At 40.1% G+C, this 23365-nt stretch overlaps 1 protein-coding gene across 8 annotated transcripts; it reads left to right on the top strand.

Annotated features, from left to right (window-relative positions):
• The first annotated feature begins 1197 nt into the window (after positions 1–1197).
• kdm5c (lysine (K)-specific demethylase 5C) lies at positions 1198–23326 on the top strand. 8 transcript variants are annotated; one of them, XM_027167119.2, is made up of 28 exons: positions 1198–1306; positions 5410–5560; positions 5850–5927; positions 7320–7442; positions 7752–7922; positions 8558–8692; positions 9856–9912; positions 10634–10754; positions 11363–11607; positions 13426–13584; positions 13810–13929; positions 14109–14267; positions 14467–14648; positions 14968–15130; positions 15342–15461; positions 15591–15785; positions 15929–16110; positions 16201–16325; positions 16734–16966; positions 17133–17515; positions 17640–17778; positions 18921–19103; positions 19288–19413; positions 19869–20636; positions 20813–20861; positions 21438–21637; positions 21807–21971; positions 22305–23326. In XM_027167119.2, the coding sequence occupies exons 2-28, from the start codon at positions 5414–5416 to the stop codon at positions 22311–22313; spliced, it is 4737 nt and encodes a 1578-aa protein (XP_027022920.1). In that variant the 5' UTR covers positions 1198–1306; positions 5410–5413; the 3' UTR covers positions 22314–23326. The 8 variants fall into 8 exon arrangements, with proteins under 8 accessions (XP_027022920.1, XP_027022917.1, XP_027022916.1 ...); XM_027167116.2 differs by lacking the exon at positions 1198–1306 and adding an exon at positions 1848–2032; XM_027167115.2 differs by lacking the exon at positions 1198–1306 and adding an exon at positions 2117–2581.
• Positions 23327–23365: the final 39 nt, after the last annotated feature.

Genomic DNA, 23365 nt, shown 5'->3' with positions numbered 1-23365 from the left:
CTAACGTAGGCCTTTATGTCACAACCAAGCTGAATGTTCTTTTAGAAATCTATGAAATATGAAGAAATCAAATTTGTGTACAGAATGTGTGAAATGCAGAATACAGAGAGATGTGAATATTTATTGCTTCTAATCTATTATAAAGTGTCCTTGCGGTGGATAAAACCTGGTGTTGTTTATTTCTTACCGGATGGTGTTATTATATGAAAAGGTATATGAAAAAATCTTGATCATTTCTTACTAGAAAATAAATGCAGCACTGTAAAATTTACACATATCCACAAAATAGTATGCATAAGTAAAACATTTAGGCCAAAAACAGAAAAAACAACAAAAATATCTATCTTGGGACGTATAAGTACACCGATGCTACAGTAAATACCCCACTATTGGAAACACCTCACTGTTAAGCTGTTAGCTATTTCTTGTCATTATCGCTGTCACTTGGTAACTAATTACATTTACGACATATTAACATATAGATTAGAAATAAACACAGTTTAAACACAGCCAGAAAGCTAACTTTACCTAATTTAGCTGCCAACATGTAGCCTATAATTCACATATAACATGGATAGTATAATGTTATATAGTGAACTAAAATTAAAATAAATAAATAAATAAATAAACGAACAAATAAAAACATGATGCATTTCATTTCAATCCACTGCATGGATTAAATTGTTTATTAAATATATAACATGATGAAAAATAAAAAATGATTCGGTCTAAGGTTAACGTTAAAATCATGTGCTAACCCTCACACTGTTAGGTCCTAAAATCTTTTTTATGTTATATGTTTTGTTTTTTTTTGTCAAACCAGGTTATAGTATTTTACTTTCCTATTGTTATGATCTGAATAAAAGTTGACAAGTGAGCAAATTATAAAAAAAAACTGAATATTATTTAACACTATATATGATGATTATGCACTACTTTACTGTTAATGGTTATTAATCAATTAATAATAAATTGTTCAGAAGTCCACAAATATACTTTAGATTTTAACATAAATACTTTGATTATAGGCATAAACCATAAAGAAGGCGTGATTTTCTTCTTCTTCTTCTTCTTTTTTTTGCTCGAACTTGGTAGGTTTTTTTTTAGCTGTATAATGTGTGTGAGAACCAGCGACTGGGGAACTAACACGTACATCATGGCGTCTCTCTTTGGGTGATTTCTACAGCACGCATGCGCAAATTATAGACCGTTCCTATTGGTTCATTAAAGTTCCGTGTAGCACCAGTGGCCACGCCCCTTCGCGGTGACACATTGGACAGATTGATCTGCTCCGTAGTATTTACAGGTATTCATTATTTACATACATCAAACCTGTAACTAATTCGAATGTTTAAAATAGCACATATGTTCTATAGACTGCGTATATACGTTGTAATTACTTAATAATAATAAGTTATTTTGGCCAGAACTATTTGTGTATCAGAACTATTTATTTATTTATTTATTTATTTATTTATTTAATTATTAGACACAGAACTATAAACAGAATAATAAAAAAGAGAGAGAAAAAAATAGGCCCATCATTAACTGCACGAATATAACCCATATTTCAGTATATAAACAAAAAAGTATTTTAAACTACTATTTCTCCTTAAAACGATTATTTTTAGACGTTTAATATGCAGCCTTTGTGGTCACAGAGTAGTACAGAGTGTTATAATTGTCGCATGGTGCTACTAAAGAGCACTGTGTGTAGTACACAAGGAATGATGACGTCATGCGATTTTGTGTACTCGCGCACTTGTGTAGTATAGAAGTATGCCAACGCTGGTCGTCTGCGCAAAAAGATACTTTTGCCGGAACTACTTTTAAAAAGACGACCGTGTGAAATCCTTGTTAGTATTCATCCGCGTCACCTCCACGGGTCTACCTGCGATGTTTGATTAACTTCGGGTCTAGGTTTTATTCGATATCGTTATCAGCTCAGTGTATTTTCAATCCCATACCCTTGCTTATGCTTTTGTACTGTCACAAAAGAGACCTTCGCGGTTCATTCTTCACATGTTAAGGGGTAAGTTAAAGGACTATGTTATGTGTAACTCGCGCGAGGAAGGAAGGAAGATAGGAAGGCAAGGAAGGAAGGCGCGGCGGTATCCAGTCAAAGCCCGGCATGGACGTTGAAGGGTTGTGATTAGGTCGTGATGAAAACCAAAATGGCGTTTAGCTTGGACAGGACGAACGGGGGATAGTTGGAGAAAACTGGTCATTTGTAAGACGTATTTGTGCCGGTTTCAGGTCAAGTAATTTAAAAAAAAAAAAAAAAAAGTGGCAAAATTTGTTGGGACTATTTTGCGAAAAAAAGGCATAATAAGTGTAAGAGTTCGCTGAGAATTCGGTGTCGGAGCGCTGGGATGGGGCTGAGAGAGAGCGCAGGCCGCAGAGGTGCAGCCACCCAGAGAGACTGACCCACTGGCGAACAATAGAGCTTGTGCTCTATCAGCTAAAGGCTTTCACACAGACAAGACTTACTCCTCTTTAGCCGTGGCTCAATAACCACCAGAAGCAGAACCAGAGCGTATTTTTTTGAAGAAGCAAGCACGTACACACCAAGTGGCGGAATGTAAGATCATGTGGCCAACAAACGATTCAGCAAATCGAACCTTAAGTTCTCTCGTTATAGCTCTCGCTTTGTAATCTGCTCTTAACAATGGCCTTGTACATCATCTAGTCCGAACAAGACACCGTTTCAATTTCTGATTAATATCGGATTCTTTTCCAAGGAGCCTTTTTTTTCTCGTCAAATCAAAACATTGTTCACTTAACTAGGTTAGGTTTAATTTACACTTCAGCTCTGCTCGTGAATTAAACGATTACTTCTGACTGTTTACTAGTCAAATAGATTCATATTTACATTGGACTTAACAACAGTATAATCCGCGATTCGACACGACCTGATTATCTATATTGTATGTTTTATATTTTTTTGATTATTTTACCACTTCATTAACCTCTTGTCCAGGGTGATGAAGCCTAATGTTATCTAACAGGCTAATGTTTTGATAGCTAGCATGAGCAGCTAATGACTGGCTTCATCTTTGTTTGATCTGCTAGTTGAGTCTAATTAGCAACAGCTAGCTAGTTTATTTGTTTAAATAGTGCTTTTACGGTTGTTTGCGAACACGGGTTGACTTTTAAAAGAAGATAAAACTGTCATAAGTTTATGACAATATAACTACTTCAAATGTCTGTGCAGCACAGTTGATGTTAGCAGGGTGAGGGCTAACGCTAGCTAAGCTAACATCACGAATGTTTTGTTTTGATGGGGGACTTGTGTAACTTGTGACGCGGCTTCTTAGAATTAGATTCACATGAAACTCGAGATGTTCGATGAAAAATCTTAAGTCCCATGTCATTATTTCGTTTGTCTTGAGTTGTTTGAAGATCGTCGTGCTATCTCGTGAGTCAGTATCTCGTTATTTTACTGTAGAGTATCGTTATTTGAACTATATTTATCACTGTATTTTAACTTGGTATTTGTTAGTATCTCGTTTTTATTATAATACCTCATTATTTTGACTTATATTCTCGTTGTTTGAAGTTTGTCATGTTATCTCATGTCTCATGAGTCAGTATCTCGTTATTTTAATGCAGTGTATTGTTATTTGAACTATATCGCTATCACTATTTAACTTGGAATCTGTTAGTTTCGACTCAGTATCTCGTTTTTATTATAATACCCCATTATTTTGATTTATTGTGTGATTGTTTGAAGTTCATCGTGCAATCTCGTGAGTCAGTATCTTGTTATTTTACTGCAGTGTATCGTTATTTGAACTATATCTCTATCACTGTATTTTAACTCAGTATCTGTTAGTATCTCGTTTTCATAATACCTCATTTTTTTACCCTTTGTCTCGTCCATTCAACATCCCTATTTTAGCTTACACTCTTGGGGTTTTTTTTAGCATATAGTTGTTTGACCATATCTCAATTTCTATTTGAGATATATATAGTCAAAAAGACAATTTTATCTAATTGAACGTATATATTTACAGTAATTATAATAGACATTATGTATACTGTTTCTGAGAGTAACAAAGCCAGAAGCTGCATTAATTTGCCTGAGGGATATTCACTGATTAAACATGTCTGGGTCAGATTTTGACTGCCTGCATTTCATTCTTCTTTTTAATAATCATTACAGATAAGCTAATATTCAGTAAATGGCACTTGCTGATTATGGTGTGTTAAAGAAATACCATGATGAAATATTGAGTGTAAGTAATTAAGTTAGGTATTAGTATTTGTTGTTCATCATTCTATCATTGTCATACCCCAGATGACTGAATGATGTAATGTCCTGCTGACAAGTTGTCCATTTTTATTCTCGTGTATTAAACGCACAGCTAGATTCTATCATTTTCAAGCATCATTTCTCTTTACAAGCTTTTGTTGGAGCCCAAGATCAGTGTTGTGACTATATTTAGCCCGTATTTGCTTTGTAAGTGTCTACTTGTTCTGTTGTTTTCTAGTTCAGATAACAAGAGGAAATGATGAACAGGATATGTATTTGGTATCTAGCATAGTAACTCTTTTCCAGCTGACCTGATTTGCTGAGTGTAACAGATAAGGCTTTACATTTCCTCTCGCATTTTTGTGAGTTACTGTATAAGAAAAAGCCACAAGGGTTTTGTGTACAATTGCCATGTTGATCTGAGAGGAAACGAGGAAAAAAAAAACTATACATGCTAAACAAAAAAAGTACACGTTCTCTGTAGAAAGTTATCGTAAAATTTCAATTGTCAACCACATTACTGTATTTCAGTCCCTTTGGCTAAAAAAACACAGCCAGGTTACTCCTCACCGCTGAACATATGTTCAAAAACACGGTTGTTTAGAAACGACGCTCTACAGCTGTACATAAAAGATCCTGTTTTTCACGAGCGTGTTAAAAAGCATTGTTAGCATAGGTGGATTATCTTAAATATTTCACATAATAAGACAGGATCAACACTAATTTTAAGATGAGACACAAAAAATTCCTTTCATCCAGCAGATTAGTGTTGCACAATTTTCATTTAACTTGGTTGATTTTGTGCTTTCCCAGATTGTTATCTGGGTATTTATGCAGTTATGCAGATTTTGTTGATGATAGCTCATTAATTTAACTGCAGAGACATTTTCATTTAGGCTGATTTCCTAGCAAGTCATTTTGTCTGTTACTGAATGTAATAACATTGTGTAAATTCTCCCAAGTTGTGTTTTTGCAATATTTTGTAGCCACTTAGTTTACTCAACATGCTGGTTGACAGATGTGTACAGCGCTGTCATACATCCTGTGTGAATATTATTTCAGCTGAGTGAGTGAACCCTGAATGGCTGCTGCTGTGGGTTGATATTGATCTTCATAAGTGTTTCACGTATGCTCTCTCTGAAAAATGCTTTCAGGGCAATGGAGGCTGGGGATGAGTTTATTCCGCCTCCAGAGTGTCCCGTGTTCGAGCCGTCGTGGGAGGAGTTTACAGATCCACTCGGATACATTGCCAAGATCCGTCCAATTGCAGAAAAGTCTGGAATATGCAAGATTCGCCCTCCACCAGTAAGCTTTAATTTCTGGGTTATCTGCTTAAACTTTACACTGACGGGAATGTACAACATGATGCTTTTTGCACAGTTTCATTTCTTCTTTCAGGTTTGGGTTGTATTTTCGTCTGCTCTCCTCGTTTCAAAAGCTTCCCTTGCTTTCATTTATTTTGTTCTGTCATACACTTCAGAAAAGCCAATCATGTTTATGCAAGCTTGATAAGCTTGCATATCCCGAATACTGCCTTAGGTTATTTTTGTACCTGTAAATTCATCTAGTCATAAAACTGTCTCTGTTTTCACAGGACTGGCAGCCACCTTTTGCTGTGGAAGTGGACAATTTCCGTTTTACACCCCGTATCCAGAGGCTGAATGAGCTAGAGGTGTGAGCTTTGTAGAAAGTATTGTTCCACCACCCGCATTGAGTATATTGCTAAGAATTTTTTAGACACCTCACTATTGCATTTTCTGATTCGACACCAATCTTTTGCCATGAAGTTGGAAGCACAAAATTGTGTAGGATGTCAAGAGGCTTTTATTGACATTTTGAATATATATAGCTGTTGCAGTGCACAGTGGAAAAAAACAGCGTTCCTTCAGGACCCTGGTGCTACATAAAGAAAGGCAATACATAAGGCAACACAGAATTGAGGGCTAAAGAGTAAAAATAAAGTTAAGACATTGATGTAATGTTTGTGTGCAGCCTTGTGAAGGCCAACTTCCATTACAATTTCACTTCACTGGAACTAAGGGCCTTTTTACACCTGGTCACTTCATGTGTTTTCTCTGATCCGATAGCTATCTGATTCGTTAAAACTGTTCCATTTACATTAGGCCACATAAATACATCTTGGTGAATCGGACATCAATCCGATCTTTCTACTCCCGCTCAAAATGCAAATATATGTTTACCTCATTTCCGGGGTAATTGAAATGGAACACGCTTTGGTGTATGCGTTTTTCAGAATGCAATCAAAAAGAAGACAAAAAACTTGTTACGACGGTTATGCTACAAAAAACCAACCCTGCATGTCGTCCAAGTTATTTGTTTCTGGCGCGATGCACGACTCGTGAGTCACCTGCAAGTGACGTACTTCCGTTTGGGAGGATTATAGCGCTGACACACCTGTACAGTCTCATCTGAAATGTGTCCCAGCTCACTTCCTGAAGTGGTTTGAGCGACCGGATTTATATCCATTGCGAAAACGTTTCAGAGGGCACTTTTTACGATCGGATCACAGAAAACGCAGGAAGTGACCAGGTGTAAAAACCCCCTAAGAAGCCCAAACCTGTTCCAGCATGATGGACACACAACAAGCTATAAGAAGACATGCTTTTCTAAAGGATTAGAAGAATCATTGCATGTCCTGCGTGCGCGCGCACGCACACGCACACGCACACACACACACACACACACACACACACACACACACACACACACAAACCTGACCTCAGCCCCTCTGAACACCTTTGGGATCAGATGTAGCCCAGTCCTCCTTACACATTGTCACTGACTGACATCACTAATCCCCACAGCCTCAAAGAGTGGAGGTTATTATAACAGAAAAGGGAAACTAAATCTGGAATGAGATAATTAACAAGCAGTTAGGAATGCTATTATCGGGCATCCACAGTCTTTTGCCTTTTTTTTATGGACTTTTAACATACACACTTGGTTTGTTTGAAATTTTCTGAACTTACTGTGTGATCTGTTGAAGGCGTAGAAGAGCATGTAGTGAGCACAATGTTAACTTCGTTTTGCTTTTTTGCATCAGGCTGAGACAAGAGTGAAGCTGAACTATCTAGATCGAATAGCCAAATTCTGGGAGATCCAGGGATCTTCTCTCAAAATCCCCAACATAGAACGACGCATTCTTGATCTGTTCAGCTTGTCCAAGGTATGTTATTGTAAATAAACTGTCAATCCTGTTTCTTTAATCATAATGCATGGAGTCTCGTTTGGTTATTTGATTTTTTTTTTTTTTTTTTTTGTGGATGAAGTGGACATACATTCCACTTCCTTTCTCTGGAATAAGAAATAAGTCTCGTTGACGTGACTTTGATACAGGTCCGGGTTAAATCCCTAAAAACAACAGATGGTGCATGATGCTTGTGAATAATTTAAAAGGAATACGCTCTCTCATGGGTTTTGACCTTAACAGTTCAGATCATTTAGGGTGTGACTTTAATTGTCATTTATTTTACAGATTGTCACAGAAGAAGGGGGCTTTGAGACGGTCAGCAAGGAGAGGAGATGGGCTCGTGTAGCTCAGAAGCTCGGCTACCCGCCGGGCAAAAATATTGGCTCCCTCCTCCGGTCGCACTACGAGAGGATTGTCTATCCTTTTGAGATGTTTCACTCTGGTGCTAGCTTACTGGTACATTTCTGCTGCTCAGTTTTGTGTTGGTAGTTGAGTTTGTTTACTCTCTTGCTGAAGAAATTAGATGGCAAATTTTGACTGCAGGGATTGGCAACTCAATAGCAGGGTTTGTGGGACAAGCAGATTTTGTGTTCACATATTTTTGTAGTTGTCTAACTGGTTAGCAGGTTTAACAGCTGTGCTCAAACAAATGTATTATGTAAACAATGGCCAGTAACCTGCTCCTTTTTCCCTCCTTTGTTGTTCTTCAGCAGTACAAGCATGATGTGTGATGCATTAAAAAATTGTAGGAGGATAATGATTGATTTCTGTTAATGCAGTTAACATGCAACTAACTAAAATGCAACTAACATACTAGCTTGCCATTTTATTACGGTAAGGATCATTGTTTAGCATCATCGGTTTCCAGGCAACAACACATGAGGCTGGGGAGCAAACTGAAGCATTAGATCATCAGTTTTAGATCTTGTCTGCCTCTTAACTAAGCATGTCCACTTAAGCATGAGGAAATGTTTTCTTTTATCTATTTATTATAGAAATGTTATTGTAACATTATCGCTGTGATTTAGTCCAAGTTCATCTCTTTAAAGATGTTAAAAGGTGTGTGTGTGTGTGTGTGTGTGTGTGTGTAGCAATGTAAGCCCAGGCCATATGAAAGTGAGGATGTGGATAAGGAGTACAAGCCCCACTCTATTCCCCTCCGTCAGTCAGTCCAGCCTTCCAAGACCAGCAGTTACGGACGACGAGCCAACCGTCTCCAGCCCGAGGTGAGCATTACAATCGTTGGGTCATACATAAAAGCATTATTTACTCATATTTGAGAGAAATCACACAGCCAATGCTTCCCCACACTCTGGATTTGAGCTCTCTGAGATCTTTGTTCTCGCTGAGCATGTTTCGCCTGCTGTCTTAAAGAAGAATGTTAGTCAGAAAGTTCCACTGCTGTTAATATAATCCCTGAAATCAAGGCTGCATTTTCTTGCTAATTATACAACCACATTTGATGGCAAGTGCATTGTGTTTGGATGTGGATGTATTGTGGAATAATATAAATCTTGTAAAAGGTCTGCGCACAGTAGACTCCTAATAAATGGTAAACCCTAACATTAAAGCCAGGCTTTAAATGTATGCATTCATTTAGAAATATAAAGGATTGAGAGAAACTCGTCGCTTAGTCAAAAATGGGATGCAGTGCATCTAACTACAGCTTTGTCTGGTTTTTATACATTTCTGGCTAATCAGCTATCAGCTTGCTTTGCACTTTGGACTGCAAAACATATCTTGCTGCTTCTGTTACTTTTTCCGGATTGTATTATTCTTATTTTTTTCATGCTTTTTACCCCATTCATCTCCACACAAGCTTTTAAAGAATTTCTATATTTCCCTGTTTGTCTCCTTTCATGTTTGCATTTTGCAGAGCCATAAATGCCTCATCCTTAGCGGTTGAATATGCAGCCGTGTAACTCTAGGACTTGTAGCCATTTCCATCTTCACTCTTGATCCAGACTGCATTTCATGACCCGTTCTGTTGCAATTACGCTAGCGTTTTATACTTTCATTAGCTTTAAGACATTTATTTTAATAGGTTACATTTATTTATACATTGCAATTACTTGCCAAGTTCAAACTGAGCCGAGAAGATTGAACCAATAGGAAACCTGTTAATAGAGAACAGCACAAATAATAATTGCCATGAAATCGACTAAACCCCTTTTTTTTTATGGTATCCGTGTAATAGTATACAGAGGATCAAGAAATCTTCATTGCAAAGGATGTATTACAGTAACCTAAAATAAAAACACACACACACCCTGTCCTTGCTCCTTCCTCTTCCTGCATTGTACTGTCAAGTTCATTGATGTTTTGTTTTCCTGTCGCCCCTTTTTGTCTCTGTAGTCTGTGTTGTTACGGTTGTTGTCTCCCCATGCAGGGTCCAGAGGATCCGAATCACCACCCTCTTACCACTGGCTCTCAACACAGCTCCTCGGTACTGCCTCTCGCTGGCCCTCGCGCTCCTCCTCTCTCTGCTTTCTTCTCTTCTTTTTCACTTACTCATTAACACATTTCTTTCTCCCACACACTTTCTCATGTCTCGCTCCTGCTGACGTGCAGTTCTTGTGCAGTTTCACACAAACTGTCCTGCCTCACCTAAGCCTATATGTGTGCTGCTAATCGTTGTTGTGAAAACGCTGGAGGGCAATTTCACTAAAAAAATTAGCACTAAAACATAATATGCTTGTCTTGCCATGTGAGTAACTTTGCTAGCGTGTTTGTGTTTTCCTCTTGGATTGTGGTGTTCCTCTTGATTCCCTTGTTTTTAGATTGCTTCTTGCTATCAGTCTCACTGATGGGGTTTCTGCTAGTCTCTAACGCTTTTACTCCTTTAGCTTGGCTGCTGCTTTTCCTGCGTTCACCTTCTCTGATTGTAACACTGCAAACTACCCATGTATTGCAGTCAGTGTATTGCAGCTTGTTTTGCTTTTGTGCTGATGACAGAAATATAATATAGTTCATCTTGTAGAAACGTAAACAGATACATCAGTGGCATGAGAACAGTGTTCCAGTGTTGGACAGAAGCGCCAGGGCCTGATAACATTTCATCTCCAGCTTAGCAGTAAATAGCAGAAATCTGGCTGATCCAAATTCAGAGTTCATCTGAATTTGTCACATCGGTCACCATTTTTAACGTTTCAATGTCTTACCTTCAGCCGGAGCCAACAGAGGAAGACATAGAGAAGAATCCAGAGCTGAAGAAGCTGCAGATCTATGGAGCTGGACCAAAAATGATGGGACTCGGTCTGGTGGCTCGGGACAAGGCCAGGAAGAAAGGTAAATATGCGAAACAATAAATAAAAAAAAAAAAAAGTCATCAGACTTTTAGATGTATATTTGAAACTTTTGGCAAGGGTATATATCTGTACAACATTCGGATGGGAATGCAGGATAAAAAAGAGCCAAAGAATGACTGTGATGCACAGTTACAGTCACAGGACATTAGTAGGAGCTTCACATTTTAACATGGACATACACTAAAATGATTTAGAGCTATACAATTCACAACACAACAGTCTGCCCCATCCACACATACAGATGAGCCTGTCAATGTATGAAACTGGAACGATAGTCAGGTCAAAGGGATTTTGAAAGATTTTACCTAGAATCTTCACCCCCTTCCATCCATTTTATTAGCAACCGTTTGTCCGGAGATATTTTATTGGCTCGACCTTTCAATTAGAAAGATGCATTGACTCAGCGTACTTTGTCACAGTCGATCTGTTAAATGTCCACCTTCCCGAGGCAATTCTTCTTCTTTGGGTTTGGCAGATGACACATTTATCACAGAAGATCATAGAAACATGTATCTTATTTATACAGGTTTGTCAGCCACTACTCATCAGTCTGATGCACATAACTCATCCCTGCTTTCTTTCTCTCAGATGAACTCCCCCAGACTGTAATAGTTAAGGACAACAGCAGCATAAAAGAAGAATCTGGAGAGACATTAATCACAAAGTCAGAACCAGACATTCCTCCGCCACCCCCAAACCTCATCGTTAAAGATGAAGTGAAGAAAAAGGAAGAGGATGAAGGCCGTGCAGTTGACTCAAAGGATCCTATTAAAGATGAACCTTGCACCAAGATGACCATGAGGCTGAGACGCAACCTCAGCAGCACACAGTTTGTGAGTGTGTGTGTGTTACTGTGTGTGTGTTACTGTGTGTGTGTGTTACTGTGTGTAAAAGTAAGGGGTGAAAATTTTCTATTGATTTGTATGGTGCTCATCCGATTTGCATTTAGACAAATACGCTAGTAAGTAGCAGTTGGAAATTTTGTTTTTGTGCTTGTTTCACATCCAGAAATAGGACCTTATTCTAGTATTTGCTGGCTGTGATGTTGGTGTATGGGGGTTGGAAACTTTTGCTTAAGGATACTAAAAATGACAGTCACACTGGGCAACCTTGCATTAAGAAATCCTACATGACTAACATTTCAAGCATATTTTGTTGGACTTCCCTGCGCATAATGACCACAGAAGGTTATTTTATGAGTCCAATTCATTTAAAGAGCTATTTTACAAAGTTTCATCAGAAAGTTTTAGAGTTTCTGTCATATATTAATGTAAAAAAAAAATCATTTAAGTTGTCTATATTTGTCTATATTTATTTCTTTGTGATTTTAGGTTATTTTAGTTCTTATTAACCGTTCTTGCCATGAAGATAGCCTCAGTCGCTGACATGGCAGTAAATTATAACTAACTAATGACTAACATTTTAACAGGTTGTTCAGGTTCTCGGTATCAAGTATCGATGTTAGGTGTGGTGTATCATGTCTGTTGTAGCAAGTCAGTCAACCTCGACATGCAGAAATGCTTACTTCCTGTTGCAAAATGAAATTATCAAGCCATTTGGTACTTCAACTCAACCTACGGTAATAATAGTCATAGTTCCTGTTTTGCTGTAGTGCTGTAAGAAGGTAGCCAATTTTAAACTAGCTATACACTAATCAACCATCCACCTGCCTAATATTGTGTAGGTCTCACTTGTGCTGTCAAAACAGCTCTCCTCTTTGCATGAAGGGGTGCACTTGGTCTGCAGCAAGGTTTAGGAAGGTGGTACATGTCAAAGAAACATCCATATGAATGCCCCATGGTTTTTCAGCAGAACGTCCCACTGCCTCTTCTAACCTGCCTTCTTCCAATAAGTGCATCCATGTGTCGTTTCTTCCTGAGGTTGGGACACACACATACCTGGCTGTCCACATGATGTAAATAAAAACAGGATTTGTCAGACCAGGCCACAGTGCTGCATTGTTCCGTGGTCCAGTTCTGATGCTCACTTGCCCAGTGCAGATGCTTTTGGTGGTGAACAGGGTTCAGCATGGGCACTCTAGCAGTCTGCAGCTTTATAGCCTAAAACACAGGAAGCTATGGTGCACTGTGTGATCTGACACCTAATTATCACAGCCAGCATTAACGTTTTCAGCAGTTTGTCCTGCAGTAGCTCTTCTGTGGGATTGGACAAGAGGGTAGTCTTCAATAATCAATAATTTTTTGTGCCCTTTTTCCAGTCATCAGTTTTTTTCCTTGTATATCTTTTTGGTAAATACTAACTACTGCATACTGGGAACACCCCACAAGACCTGTCATTTTGGAGACAATCTGAACCAGGCATCTAGCCATCAAAATTCGGCTGTTTTCCCACCCAGTTGTCCTGCAGTGAACGGACTGTTTATTTGCTGTCTGTTGTAGTGAGATGATAACTTTATTCAAGCTACATTTCAGTGGATTTAATGTTATGGCTCTGTGTGTGTGTGTGTGTGTGTGTGTGTGTGTGTGTGTGTGTGTGTGTGTGTGTGTGTGTGTAAAACCCTCAGGGAAATTGCTCGAGTAATTCCAAACATTTTTTTATGGTAACTGATGTTTATGAAGGAGCTGCACAAGTGTCTTAAAGTTCACTGCATTTGCACATATTCACTAAACCAGAACACTTTGTTTTCCCAGGTGGACTCATTTGTGTGTCGTATGTGTGGCCGCGGGGACGAGGACGAGAAGCTGCTGCTATGTGATGGTTGCGATGATAATTACCACACTTTCTGCCTTCTCCCTCCCCTCGCAGACCCTCCCAAGGGAAACTGGCGTTGTCCCAAATGTGTTGCAGAGGTGAGGCATGACATGAAAACCCTGACGGATTACATTCAGCTTCTTACACTGTAGAAATAACCTGTTGAAATGTTGGTCACTGCTTGGAGTGTAAGACTCCAAATTAAAGTAATATGATGTATGAAAATACACTGGAGTGTTTATCGTCATAAAAAGTTTGGATTTAAGCACACTTGATTCTGCTTCTATCATTTAAATTGTGCCACATTTGCTGTCTATTTGTAGGAATGTAAGAAACCCACAGAAGCGTTTGGTTTCGAGCAGGCTACTCGAGAATACACGTTACAGAGTTTCGGGGAGATGGCTGACACGTTCAAGGCTGATTACTTCAACATGCCTGTCCACGTGAGTGCTTTTGCATGAATGCAGTTATTTGCTACTCCTAATTTATTTATTTTAAATACTCAAATGTCTTCACAAAACAGGTGTAGGAATAAAATGACATTCTATTTGGAAAACCTTCCCTGCAAAGATCTTCACAGGTCACTATTAAGCTCTGTAATAAATTGTGTGTGTATGTACAGATGGTCCCAACAGAGCTGGTTGAGAAGGAGTTTTGGCGATTGGTTAGCAGTATTGAAGAGGATGTGACTGTCGAATATGGTGCTGACATTCACTCCAAAGAGTTTGGCAGCGGTTTTCCTGTCAACAATGGCAAGAGACATTTAACCGAAGAAGAGGAGGTTTGTAACGTTTCTCCTCTTCAAAAATGTTAACCTTTGTTTTTTTTTTTTTTTGTGACTGTTGTTCTTTCTCTTTTCCTCTCATTCTCTCTTTATTCCAGTTTTACTCTTTTACTTCCTGTTCGTTTCACATTCATGATGGTTTGCAAAAATGCCTACACTGCAGTGAAACTATAGCAAGCATTTGATCCCGTTTCAGGCATACGCACGCAGTGGCTGGAACTTGAATGTGATGCCAGTGTTGGAGCAGTCAGTATTGTGTCATATCAATGCCGACATCTCGGGCATGAAGGTGCCGTGGCTGTACGTGGGCATGGTATTTTCCGCCTTCTGTTGGCACATAGAGGACCACTGGAGTTACTCCATCAACTACTTACACTGGTAATAATGCCACATTGACTGACTAGAAACCTTGTCTTATTCTGTTCATTGCTTGTGTTACAAAATGTACAAAAGTTCCTGTTCCTTCCTGCCTGATGCACATCTGCCTCTGATATCTAAGAACACTTTAGTGTGTGTGTGTGTGTATGTGTGTGTGTGTGTCCATAACATTTAAGGGTGCATACATTTTAACCCGAGGATCAAGTGGAATGTATTTTACATCTGCAATATAGAGTTAAACATAAACTGTACACTCGACGGTGGTCCGGTGGAAATGGACGGGGAAAAAAAGACTTCAGAAAAATAATTCACATTTCAGGGGGGAGCCCAAGACGTGGTACGGTGTTCCTGCAGTAGCAGCAGAGAAGCTGGAGGAAGTGATGAAGAAGCTCACACCTGAACTCTTTGAGTTCCAGCCAGATCTGCTCCATCAACTCGTCACAATCATGAACCCTAATATACTCATGTCCCATGGAGTGCCGGTCAGTAACACGTACCAGGCTCAATGTTTGCATAGATTTCTGAGACAGCATGTGTTGAGCATGAAACACTGGTCTTGTTATGTAATCGAGACTTTTATTTATTACTTAGCAAAAATATTGTGCTCAGATATGCGTTTGTTTCTGTTCTCATGTAACATACACAGAGGTTGCTGGGTTTAGAGTTTGTAATTGGGCTCTCTGTAATTTGAAGGTTGTGCGTACGAATCAGTGTGCTGGAGAGTTTGTCATCACATTCCCTCGAGCCTATCATAGTGGCTTCAATCAGGGATATAATTTTGCTGAAGCCGTCAATTTCTGCACTGCAGATTGGGTAGGTCTACAAAATCTTCGGTTATCTTACTTAAAAAGACTTTGAAAACTCAATAAAAGGTTTTCTTTAAGTTTTAAATGACACATAAGTTGATGCGGTTTTCCTCCTGTTGTTGTTTCTGTCCATTAGCTGCCCACAGGGCGGTCATGTATCGAGCATTACAGACACCTCAGACGTTACTGCGTGTTTTCTCATGAGGAGCTCACCTGTAAAATGGCCGCCTGCCCGGAGAAGCTGGACCTGAACCTGGCTGCAGCCACTCACAGAGAAATGTTTATTATTGTTCAAGAGGAGAGGAAACTCCGCAAGGCCCTGCTGGAGAAGGTGAGTCAGAGAGAGTTAGAGTGTGAGTGAATGATGCAAACACAGGAAATAATCCAACGGTCTAAAAGAGAGTAGAGCTGTAGTAACCTTTGTACTGCCAGCAAGCTCGCTTCTCAATGAGTAATGCTACGATGTACTAACAGGGTATAACAGAGGCGGAGCGAGAGGCCTTCGAGTTGTTGCCTGATGATGAGAGGCAGTGTGATAAGTGCAAGACCACCTGCTTCCTGTCCGCCCTGGCTTGCACCAACTGCCCTGAGCGCCTTGTCTGCCTCCACCACACACAAGACCTCTGCTCCTGCCCCATAGACAAACTCTACCTCAGGTACCCACACACTGGCTTTGGCCATCGTTCTCACATTTATAGTCCTACAGCAGAGAGAACTTTAATGCCACTGTCCTCCCTTCTTCACAGGTATCGCTACACTCTAGATGAGCTGTTGGCCATGTTGTACCGGTTAAAAGTTCGGGCTGAGTCCTTTGACTCTTGGGCTAACAGAGTGAAAGAAGCCCTAGAGCAGGAGGAGGGCAACAAAATAGGTCAGCAGGATAGCTTTTTGTATTGCTAATATCATTATAGTATTGCGAGTCCCACTAATTTATGACTTAACTGCGCTGTAATAAACGATTATCTTTCAAAGCTACTGTATTTAGCCAATTTGGGAACATAATCATTTTATTACATGGTATAATGCACATTTTTCCCCCCTCATCACACACGTATTTCATCACACAAAGAAAATCATATCAGTCTTATTCTGAGTCACATTGTGTTGACCTGTTAACTTCTACATATAGAATTAATTATGCTAATATGGTGTTTTAATGCTCCATACTAATACAGTTTTTATGTATGAGTATGTTCACATAATTTATCTAACTTTGCAACCCCAGGTTAAATGTTTAGCACATTTTGAACTTACTTAATTTCTTTTTCCACCCTTTAAGATATTAAAAATCTGGTGGCACTGAAGGACGAAGCGACAGAACGTAAATTTCCAGACAACGAGCTGCTCCAAAGGCTCACAGTCATAATGGACGATATCCAGAGGTGCCAGAGCAAGAGCACAGAGCTTCTTAATGGAACCCAGTGCAGTAAGATGAGCTTCCAGGAGCTCCAGGCGCTGGTGGACACCATGCAAAACCTTCCTTGTGTAATGGAGCAGCTTGGGGAGGTGCAGGTGTGTTAGGAGTACTTTACTTACACAAACACTAAACCTCCATAAGTTATTGGTTAATAAATATTAGTAAAGAACTATTAAACATTACAAAACTCCAACTTCTGATTAGAAGGAAGTCTGCGTAAGATAAGCCAAACATGCACACCTCTATCCTCTACTCTCTCAGGTTGTGCTACAGAAGGTGGAGGCGTTTGAGTCACGTGCCCAGGCTGTAGTGAGCCAAAGTGTTGGGGAGTGGAAACAGTCTTTGGTTCCCTCAGAAGAGGATGTGCAGGCTCTGTTAGAGGAGGGATCTGCACTTCCAGCTGTGGCTCCAGCCTGTGGGCTACTGTCTGGCCTTCAGGAACAGAGACGCTGGCTGGAGCAAGTGCGCAGGACAATTGGGCCTGGGGGCGGAGAGGTGACTTTGACCGTTCTGAGAAATTTGATGGAGGCTGGCTGCAACGTGCTGCAGAGTGTCAGCGTTGAGACTGCCATGGCAGAACTGCAGGAATTGCTGACCATCGCAGAGCGCTGGGAAGAGAAGGCTCAGATCTGTCTTGAAGACCGGTAAAACAGGGTCACACACACCCCCACGCATGCATATATGTATCCCTCACTTTTAATTACACACTCTGTCAATCAATTGGTAATATGCTCTTCTCTCTTTTTTGCTCAATCTTCATCTGAGCAGGCAGAAGCATCCACTCTCCACATTGGAGGCCATAGTGAATGAGGCCCAACTCATTCCTGTGCAGTTGCCTAACATCTTGGCCCTCCAGGCCTGTCTGAGTCGAGCCCGGGCCTGGGTCACTGACCTAGAGGAGATCCAGGCAAGAGTAGTTTTACTTAGGGATAATGGAATATTAACCATAAAATATTGATTATTGATCAGCTTGTAAATTTTTTTTTTAAACCAATTTGTCTGAGACATTGCTGGTTCAAAATTACATTTAAAGCGATAATTTGCATATGCTGGATGTTTCACACTGTGTAAGTGACCGAGGAATGCAGGGTACAAATGAACTTAAGTTGCATTAAATCTTGTTGTTTTAAACAAAATTATGCTGTTAAGATTTTCTTTAACTACATTTAAGTTCCTTGTTATAGGCAACTCTTCATTTTTTTTAAATTAAATTCCCAGTTTATTCCCATATATTCCCATTTCCAAAAAAGTTTCCAGCTTGGAAAATTGCCGGAATTTTGCAACCCTACTCACATTATAGTCTGTTAGACCACTGATTAGTACTGCCTGGCAAAATAGCTTTGAGACCACAAGGAGAGCGAACATACTTTACATACTTACTGTAATTGTACTCCACCTTTCTGACCAGTAATAAAGCTTTGTCTAGTGGGTCGTCCTCTTATTAAAATGTCAGTGTCATAGTATACATGTACGTATGGACTGTAGCAGCCTGAAAATTACTGGGAAAAAATGATAATCAGGAAATTGTCCCAATTATTGATGATTGATAAAAAGCATCTATCCTAAGCTTAGTTTTATTATTGCCTAGTTTCACAATTTATGTGTTTTAACATGAAGCACATGTACCTGTTAGTTATCCTTTCATACCCTGTCAGCTGCTCTCTATGGAACCAAAGTACTTGACTGATCATGTTCATGTTGTTCATGTGGGCACAAATAAATAATAAATATAAAATATGGACAGCTGATATGACTTGAATTTGATATTGACCTAACGTTCTTCCTGTGAGCGAAAGCAAAAGAACCGTCATGCGCATGTCTGCTAGTGCACACATGGTTACTTTGAGACATGATCTAATGTACATGAACGTGTATATTTTGATTGGATCATTCAAAGAAGAGAATTTCACATACAAAAATAGTGGTGCACATTTGCTGAATAACTTGGTTGTGAGGCTAACATCTAGCTCAACCAAATCAAGTGTTTAAAATCTAACCCAGGGCATTTCTCTCCCTCTACATCTCTTTTCTGTTTCCTATATCTCACAGCAGAATGGAGAGCACTATCCATGTCTGGATGACCTGGAGGGTCTGGTGGCAATTGGTCGAGACCTTCCTGTCCGGATGGAGGAGTTGCGGCAACTCGAGCTGCAGGTGGCCAGTGCTCACTCCTGGAGGGAAAAGGCCAGCAAGACCTTCCTGAAGAAAAACAGCCAGCACAGCCTGCTGGAGGTAAGGGCTCGCTAGCTGTGAATTATCAGGGTACAGAGATGGAGGGAGGGGAATGGTGAGGTTTCTCAATGAGGGAAAACCACATATTTACCTACTCAAGCATAAAAAAACGGTCATCTTCTTGCGCATGTGGGATAGTGAAGAGCTACAGAACGGTTTATCTCTGTGTCTAACTTTTATGTAGGTTTTATGTCCTTGTGTGGAGAAGAGGAAGAAGAAGAAGGAGGAAGACTCTCTGAGCTCAGAAGCTGACACTGATGTTGACGTGTTGGGTCTCACTGCTCAGGACCTCAGAGACCCAGGAGCCATTGTATGTTAGAGCACACGGCAAATACTAAGGCACCTTTAAACAATGAGATGTATCAAAAGGATTTTTACTGAATGCAGCTTATTTTTTTAATAGCTTTATTTTACTATAATAGTTTATTATTTTAGTCAGACTGAATATTTTGGTTCACTTTGTTTTTCCTTAAGCTCTTCAGCGGAAAACGTAACCAGCTGTAATGACGTAGCACCTAAACACAATTTTATCCAGCCCACCACTGAGTGAAGCCAATAATGCTAGGCTTTTTGTGCTAGAATATTTTTAGGGATTAATAGGATGGCAAGCATGGACACCGCTAGTGTGGACAGAAAAGGGGGAAAAAATCACCATAGATCCAAGGATCAAATTAAATGGTCATGTATCCAGTCAGCCTTAATGACTCTCAGGTTGTGTATTACAGTAATGATTTTAATATTAACTGTACATTGTAACTTGTCTAGGTAATGGCATTCAAGGTGGGAGAGCAGCATGAGAAAGGGGCTCTGCTGTGTATGCGAAAGCTGAACATGGCCAAGCCCGGTCTGGAGAACACACCCAAGGAGGGACAGACTACAGACTTTAAACAAGAGCTTAGGTGGAATGAATCAATGAACACAGACACACCACTGTCCTCAGAAAACAGCTCACAGCAGAACGGTGGCTCCACACACTCCTACACCGTCAGTCAGTCGGCATGTGTGTGTGGTGGCCAGACCCACACTCTGCTTCACCGCTGTCATCTGTGCAGAGACTGGTTCCACGGAGGCTGCGTGCCCTTCCCTTCTGTACTGGGCCCTACTGACATGCCACTTGTAAACCCACTCTGTTGGTGGGACTGGGACACACGATTCTTGTGCCCACGGTGCCAGAGAACACGGCGTCCACGGCTAGAAACCATTCTGGCATTGTTAGTGGCGTTACAGAAGCTGCCTGTGAGACTGCCAGAGGGTGAGGCCCTCCAGTGTCTTACAGAGAGAGCTATTAACTGGCAGGGTCGAGCCAAACAAGCCCTGGACTCCAGTGAGCTGCAGGGGGCACTGCAGAGGCTGCAGGAGCTAAAGGAAACACAGCCCAGGAACATTGAGGAGCAGAAGGATGAAAAGAAAAGGAATCCTGGGGATGTGATTGTACTCTCGGACTCTGAGGAGCCAGAGGATAGTGTGATTGATCTAACTGAGGAGCGTGAAATGGCAAAAAACAACAGCGAGAAAGCATCTAATGGAATACTGGTGAGGAATATCTAGCTTTGGATAAAAACATTAACACATTTAATCAGAGATTTATAAGTAAATGCTGACACGTGGAACTTTTAATAGTTATACATGAGGGGTCTTGATTTAAATCAAAGCACTTTTCTGGTCTTGGAATGCTATCATGAATTTGTAAACTGGTTATCCTCCCACAGTCTGGCTGTGAAAATGGCGTGAAGAAGCCAGACACTGAGAACGTAACAGGTTAGTCCTTTAAATTATTTGCCATTTAAATTTCCAAAACATTTGCATCTTGGCATTCTTAAAGGTGCGGTGCACGATCTCTTACAGCCAGTGTTGACATTTGAAATCACCTAAACAAACACGCCCCTAAGCCAAATGGTTGTCACCCCTGTTTTGATGACTCTGCCCCACCAACATATGCGCAACCCAGGCAACTATTATGGCGGAACCTGAAGCCGAGGGAATATTTTTATCAATAAATGAACTCAATGAGTAATACTATGGTAATACAGGTCAAATGTGTTTTTGTAGTACTGTATTTTGTTTAGCTCCATTTCACGCGGAAGACGATGTTCAACACCTGCTTCTTGAGGCTTTTTTTCCTTTTCGTTTTCATCCGCCATGTCAATCGTTCAATCGCTTTCAGCTAATGTCAGACATGCGCACTGAACACACTCTCTGCAGCATATTGAGAAGACACACCCCTTTCTGCTAATTGGCTACACGTTTTTTTGTTAGTCGGCCCAACTCAGTTTTCTGAAGCATTTTTTTAAATATCTTGCTCCCCACTTTTAATTCCAAATTCTCTCTTCTAAGGGGTGGAGTCTCTTGTGCCCTTGATTCCGTATCTTAAAGGGCCAGTAATCGATCTGGCCACTGCAACGAGAGCTCAGTTAGAGGAGCTGCAGCTAGAAGGCGATCTGCTGGAGGTTACTCTGGACCAGACGCACACCATCTACCGACTTCTGCAGGCAGCCTCTCCACCACCACGCCAGATTCTACACACGCTTATACAGGTGAGAAACGAGAGAGCTTAAATTAGTTATTAAGGTGCAGTTTAATTTGAAACAACCGACTGAAGAAAATCTGCAGAAATGATGGGGTCAAGCAGATTATTTGTGTCGGTTTATTTGATTTTTGGCATGGTTTAACTGTCCACGTCTCCCCTTCTCTTTCATCTGTCAGATCGAGTTACAGGAGCAGAAGCGCTCCGGTCGTAGCAGCAGGACAAGGGACTCCAAAAGGAAGAGGAAAAGTCAAAGATCCGAAGGAGGAGTAAAGTCAGCAGAGGCCTCCGACTCAAAGAAGACACGACCTGTTATCCACACACCTGTACAGCAACAAGAGGAGGTATGAGTCTTTAAAATAGGCTTCAGTATCTAATGATTGTTAGAACAATGTCCATATTTGAAAGTTAAAGATGTAGAACATTGATGCACATTTGAATAGTAGTAAAGTGGAGCGTGGTCAGTAGTGATGGAGGGGTTTAAATAAAAAGATATACAAGTTGAAAATGGAAGGATAATGTAAGCAATATTTTCCCTAATGCATCTTAAAATTATGGGCTCATTTATTTATTACTAATAAATATATTTTCCAATTTAACACAATTGAAAAGTTTTAAAGGAATTCTTATTAAAAGTGCTCCCCCCCCCCCCCTCCTCCATCTCTCCCTCTCTCTAGCTCTTGTGATGTGTTGCAATAGGAACATGTGAAGGAGAACACGGCAGAGAAAGTGACCCACAGAGTAACTTTTCTTAAATTGCTCTGGGCCAAAAACACCCAACCAGACAGTAGAGGAGATTTCATGGATGTTCTAATAAGCTCACAAATTGCTCCTTTCTTTTTCCTGTTTGCACACTCCCTCTCGTTGGTGCCAGTTTTTGAGCACTGCACTTCCTCCGTGTTTCTGGATGGCTTTGGTATCATGTCTGTCCTCTTTCACTCCGACTTCTCGTTCCTCCATTGTGTCGTGTGCCGATTTGTTCCCATCGAATCTGCTCACCTTATGTCTGCTGCTTTACACTGGCTATTAGTGAAACATCGCACTCAAACCCTGTACCATACTGTACTGAACTCCCTAAACACCAACCTGCTCTCTTACATAATGTGACATAGTTCAGCTACACACACACACAATGGTTTGGAAGCGATGGACAAGGAAACGGGCACGTGGCCCAGATGCCATGAACATGACTTGTATTTTTTATGTACCGAGTCTCGTGTTTTGTTGAGGCTATCAAGAGACTCTTCATTTTGAATGAACTAGTCAAATAATTTGGGGAAGTGAAGGGGGGGCAAAATGGCATTTGAGTTTTGGTGCTACTTTCCCAAAATAGGTCACTGTACATTACTGCGTTTCTGTCTACTGACTTTTATTTGAATAATTATATTTCTCCATATTCCCTTTTTTTATATATATAAATAACTGTTGCGACTTTTACTTTTCTCTCTCTCTTTCTTCCGCTTTCATTTTGTTTCTTTTGCTGTCATCCTCAAGTCCAAGGAACTGTACAAACACCTCACTGTAACTCACTTTTTTTGTTCTGGGTTCTAATAAATACCTTTATTATTAGTACTATTATTATTATTATTATTATTATTGTATTGCAAACAAGTGAGTTTGTGTATAAACATTTTCATTTCAATGTTGCCTTTTGTTTCTTTTCACTTTTGTTAAAGAATAAAAGTTTAGAATTGTTTTAGGAAGCTGTGGATGTGATTTCTCTCTCATGCTCTTTCTT

This window comes from Tachysurus fulvidraco, chromosome 14, assembly GCF_022655615.1.
Source record: "Tachysurus fulvidraco isolate hzauxx_2018 chromosome 14, HZAU_PFXX_2.0, whole genome shotgun sequence".
NCBI lineage: Eukaryota > Metazoa > Chordata > Actinopteri > Siluriformes > Bagridae > Tachysurus > Tachysurus fulvidraco.
This window is presented reverse-complemented; position numbering and strand designations above follow the sequence as displayed.